We start from the raw sequence: 6,158 nt of genomic DNA, 5'->3' as shown, positions 1-6,158 counted from the left end.
ATGTGTGCATATAATATATATATATATATATATATATATATATATATATATATATATATATATATATATTTATATATATATATATATATATATATATATATATATATAGAGAGAGAGAGAGAGAGAGAGAGAGAGAGAGAGATTTGTGTGTGTGTGTTTGTCTTTGTGTCTTTGATTGTTTGTATATATATATATATATATATATATATATATATATATATATATATATATATATATAATACGCACACACACACACACACACACACACACACACACACACACACACACACACACACACATATATATATATATATATATATATATATATATATATATATATATATATATGCGTGCGGGTGGGCGCGCGCGCATTTGTGTGTGTGTACTTCCACATGCAAATGTATACATATACACATACATATCGATAGACACACACACATACATATATGTATATATACACACAAACATTCAAACACATACAAAGACACACATACACAAACACACACACGAACGCAAATACACAAATGTTTATGTTTTTGTGCGTAGACATATGTATGTATACACATAGTTTATATATATATATATATATATATATATATATATATATATATATATATCATCATCATCGGGGAGCTAACGCCGATGGGGGCGAAAAGCCGCACCCTCGCTCTCTTGCTCTTCAGCATCCCTGTAGAACAGATCAGGCATGACGTCTGTCTCTCATGGCAGGTTGCAGGAGATGGTTCCACGCAGAACCTCACGGGCCAACATAGCGAAGTGAGGAGTCAGTATTGCAGAAAGCAAGTACAGGAATGCTGACATAGGAAGCCTCAGTGATTGGCTGCCTGTCTGAGATGGGATCAGTCACCACAAGCAGACGAGGCTCACGGAGAGCAGCCTGAATCTGATTGGTGAGGGCTCCTGGGGTGAAGCGGCTTGTAATGGGGGTTGCACCAGTATAACGGGCAAACTTCAGCACAGCACGCTGGCCCATGGGGCGGGAAGAGATGTACACATCTGTTGGGTTCTCAATGGCTGCAATGGCACGGGCAGCCAGCAAGATCTCATATGTCCTTAGCAGATGAATGATGTGCACACCATCTTGGCGGCGCTTGAAAACATACTGTTCTATTTGGAAGTTCATGTTGCTGGATCCGAGATGAGTGGACGCGGCCAGGAACCGCGTCACATCATTCTCTTCCAAAGCCATAACACTTAATCCTCCTGACATGATGGCGGTTGTGTTCACGCCCGAGGACTCGGAGGATCCTCCAGAACTGCAGGGTGTATAGGAGTGCCTAGTTCTGTAGTACTGACCACAGATTAGTTGTGGCTACCCTCCGGGTCCACTTCAAAACTCCCCAGCAGTCCAATGACCACCCATAGGCGTTTCATTTGGAAAGGCTGAGGGAAAGGGAGTGTGCCTGGGGGTTTGTTGAGGCAATTTCTTGTCGTTCCACAGCGTTCGACAATCTGACCCTGTACTTCTGTGGGATACCTTCAAGCACAGAACACTAGATGCAGCTCAAGAATCGGTTGGTGACCGCCCAAGAGCAAGACAGAATTTCATCTCACAGGAGAAAATGGAAACTACAGATGCTTGTCAGGCGGCTCGCCTGACATGGGATCGGGATTTGCACCGTTCTCAGGTGTGCAGAACTCGGTCACTGTTGAGAAGGGACAAGGAACAGTTAATTAGGAATCTTGCAGAGGAGGTTGAAGGCCATCTCCTAGTAAATGACCTTCATCCAGCTTACCAAGCACTGAGAAAGCTGACCTCCAAGCCCTCTTTACAGAAGACTGCAGTTGTACTAGGTTGATCCACCAACAGTTAACTTGGATGTGGGTAGTGCCGAGATTCCGTTACCGGACCCAACCATCAGTGAGGATCTACCCTACCCTCCCAAGGACGGTGAAGAGTGGTAAAAATTCGGGTATCTGTGAGTTGGTGGTGAACCTATGGCACAGGAGTTGCATGCTGTCCTGGCTGCCATCTGGCAGTCCGGTAATCTTCCTCTTGACCTGTTGAGGGGTGGGGTCATCCCCCTCTGGAAGGGGAAGGGGGATCGACGGGATTGCAGCAATCACTGATCAGTATACCAAGGTTCTTGCCTACATCCTTCTAAGACGTATCAGAGACCACCTGCTGAGGCACCAGAGGCCAGAGCAATCTGGATTCACTCCTGTCCAAAGCCATTGGGGAGCAACTCTTGGCAATATCAAGGTTACTGACCTTGACTTTGCTGATGTTGCTATTTATTCTATCTGAGTCTCTGGAAACCTTAGTGGTGGCTCTGGATGCATTTAATAATGAAGTGATGCCTTTAGGTCTAGAAGTCTCCTGGACCAAGACCAAGATCCAGGTCTTTGGGGACGATATAACCTGTTTGTTCGGTACGTGCTTGTGGTGAGGACATTGAAGTCACAGAACTCAGGGCTGTCAGACCAGGAAGTCAACAGATGGATTTTCCATGAACTCTCTTGATAAGAGTACTTGGAGATGCAGAGGGACCAAGCTACGCATTTTCAAAGCCCTGATAATGCCAGTTTTACTATACGGTAGTGAAACCTGGACATTATTCTGTGCCTTGGAGTCTCATCTTGATGCCTTGTGCAATAGGTCCTTGCACTGCGGTACTGTTGGCGAGATCACGTGTCCAACCAACAGTTACACCGTGAAACTGGCACAAAACCTGTTACTTGCACTATTCTTGATCACCAACTTAGGTTATATGGCCAGCTGGCTCGCTTCCCACAGGGTGATCCTGCCCACCAGGTTGTCTCTGTACATGACAACCCTGGGTGGAGGGGGCTTGTAGGACGACCTAGGAAGTTGTGACAGACAGATCAATCAAACCTGTCGTGAGGAGCTGGAGATAAGCCGAGTCCCTGCCTGGGGTCTTCGTACGTGGAAATGAAAGGAGGGTGCGGCTTTTCGCCCCCATCGGCGTTAGCTCCCCGATGATGATATATATATATATATATATATATATATATATATATATATATATATATAAACTATGTGTATACATACATATGTCTACGCACAAAAACATAAACATTTGTGTATTTGCGTTCGTGTGTGTGTTTGTGTATGTGTGTCTTTGTATGTGTTTGAATGTTTGTGTGTATATATACATATATGTATGTGTGTGTGTCTATCGATATGTATGTGTATATGTATACATTTGCATGTGGAAGTACACACACACAAATGCACGCGACCCACCCGCCCGCATATATATATATATATATATATATATATATATATATATATATATATATATATATGTGTGTGTGTGTGTGTGTGTGTGTGTGTGTGTGTGTGTGTGTGTGTGTGCGTATTATATATATATATATACAAACAAAGACACAAAGACAAACACACACACAAATCTCTCTCTCTCTCTCTCTCTCTCTCTCTCTCTCTATATATATATATATATATATATATATATATATATAAATATATATATATATATATATATATATATATATATATATTATATGCACACATGTATAAACAATCACCCATGAAAGCTTTGCCCAGTGCATTCCGATATATTGAACTTGCCATGATCTTCCAGAAGTACACAGACTTTGTACCAGCATGAGAGGGCTGTAAACACAACAAGCAGCGTCAGCGTTATGAAGAACCATCTCAGATACCACTTTGACAGGGTCTCGGCTGCACCTGTGGGGAGGGAAAATGTTTCAAGGGGATAACAATTATCGAGTGTGGTGGAATCTGTTCTCTAGCAGTCATTTTTTTTACCACTGAGTTTCCTTATTTCCCTTTACATCCCTCTACTGTCGGTCTTAATAATGAAGATGATAATGCATACATTTAAAACTTGAGAATTGTCCAGCAGCAATATTTGTTTTGTGTTTACCAATTACAATCAATAAATTTTCAATGTTCAGAAATTATAAGATAGAAAATGGAGAAATGATGGCATAACTAGCAAACGATATTATAAATAGATGGATTTTTTAATATCAATATACATTAACAAATACTGATGATAGAAATAGATAACGGGACAGTATGCAGTTGGAGGTACTGGCGGAATTAAGTAATAAAGAATAATCCGCTCTTGGGAGTTCGGGGCTTGTACCCGATAAGAATAATGATGATGACAATAGCAATGACAATGACGATGGTGATAATAATAATGATAATAACAACAATAATAATGATAACACTATTAAGAAGAATGATGATAATAACAACGATAATAATAACACTATTAAGAAGTATGATGATAATAACAATAATAATGATAATGATGGTGATCATGATTATAAAAAAAATAATTATTATTATGATTATGATATTAATGATAATAGTAATAATGATTAATAATAATTATAGTAACAATAATCAAATTTATGATGATGATAATAATTATTATTACTATTTTTATTATAGTAATGATAATAATACAGCAAAATAGTAAAGATGATATTAAATATGATAATGATGATAGTAATATTGATGATAATTATCATAGTAGTAGTAAAATAAAATAATGAAATGATAAAAGTAATGATAACAATAGTAGTAATGATTATCAGTGGTATCAATAATATCAATATTAATATTAAGTACAATACTATTACTGACAGCAACAATCGTAACAACAACGATAATTACTTCGAAAACGAACCACTATTTTTTTATATATTAAACATCTTGAAGTCTTTGTCCGTTATATAAATATTTAAAATATGAAAGAGAATCTCTACATGTTTTCTTTTATCATGATGATGGTTACTCGTTGCTACGCGTTACAGTAGTATTAACTTACTTTTTGAGCTGTGTGTAGCAGTATGAGGCAGATTCGAATACTTAATCAGGATAGAATACTCCCAATAAATATTGTACTGTACTGTCACGATCCAAAATTTCTGAATCCCGGGTTACATGAGGCAGGAGGTCGGAGGGGGAGAAAAGGCAGCGAGGTGGGGCCTGCGGTTGAAGGTCTCCCCTAGTTGCTCACAAAATGTTGTCAGAGAGTATAATTTCGTACGAATTTTCTGCTTCGTATTTATTTCGTTATGCACTTCAGAATACATAGCAGTTAAATAATGTGAAGGTGATAACACGAAACCATTTGTTTCGCTACATAGAATCGTCGTCTCGAAACAAGCTGTAAAGCACACTTATTTGCACGTTCAATGGTCGGCCATTCCAAACTACCATCCTCCCAAGTTGCCGAAAATATTCAGTAAAATTTCAGATTCAGCCAGCTACTGACTTTCGAAACAATTCTTTTTTGGAATGGATAATTCCTTCGCTTTTTAACGCTGTAATACTGCTGTTCTCCGTCACATCTGATTGCTTGACGAATGACGGAACTTGTACTTCCCGACGTCAAAATTGCATAAGGGTGTAAGCCTAGGTTTCGTACTGTATTTTTGGGAAGAATTTCGATGATTTACACAGCAAATCAGAACAAAAACGCTAAAAAAAATCTATAAATCGTGTTTGTTGAAACTCTACTGGATTAAGAGGCATGTTTCACCTAAACAATTACGGTCTGGAATTGTGGGGCTAAATCTGGGTTTAATTTTTGCCTGACTACCGCACAATCCAGATGAATTAAATCATGACTAAATAAAGGGAAGTTTTTAATATGAAAATGCGTGTTCTGTTTCCTGAAGATTCTATTAATATATCAATGAAATGAAGTTAATTGTTGCTCAAACAAAATAGGGATTTTATTAACTTATCGCGTTTACAAATATTAGTACAAAAGAAGATCGACGCGGTTGTCACTAACAAACTTTCATCGCATTTCAGAAACCGAATTTACAAATCTTTATGATGATTAACGTAAGAAATAGAATAAGTTAATTATCTTGATTCCATAAAATATGCAAGGTTGAATTTGTGCGCGTTTGAGCGGCTATTTCCTTATGCCGTGGCGGCCATGTTGGGACCACGCTGCTTAAATCAAATAATCCAACGTAACTTTGAATTCTTTTACAGCGAATTTGTCGGCCGTGATGTGATTGTAGACCTGATCAAATCAACTTATGCCAAATAATAATTTTCAGTAATTCTGCGTTTGTTGTAATAATAGACGTAAAGACTTACTGTTACTCGCATTTGATTAATATTTCATCATATATATTTCGTGCAATATATGTGT

General features: G+C 38.3%; 1 protein-coding gene across 1 annotated transcript; it reads right to left on the bottom strand.

Moving 5' to 3' along the window:
* Positions 1-633: 633 nt before the first annotated feature.
* Positions 634-1,261, bottom strand: LOC113818362 (small ribosomal subunit protein uS2-like). Its single transcript, XM_027370568.2, is given in 2 exon segments — positions 634-769; positions 771-1,261. Coding segments are annotated over 2 exon segments (597 nt in total). The 5' UTR covers positions 1,232-1,261.
* Between the last annotated feature and the right edge of the window lie 4,897 nt (positions 1,262-6,158).

Source organism: Penaeus vannamei, chromosome 31, assembly GCF_042767895.1.
Source record: "Penaeus vannamei isolate JL-2024 chromosome 31, ASM4276789v1, whole genome shotgun sequence".
In the NCBI taxonomy this organism is placed as follows: Eukaryota; Metazoa; Arthropoda; class Malacostraca; order Decapoda; family Penaeidae; genus Penaeus; species Penaeus vannamei.
This window is presented reverse-complemented; position numbering and strand designations above follow the sequence as displayed.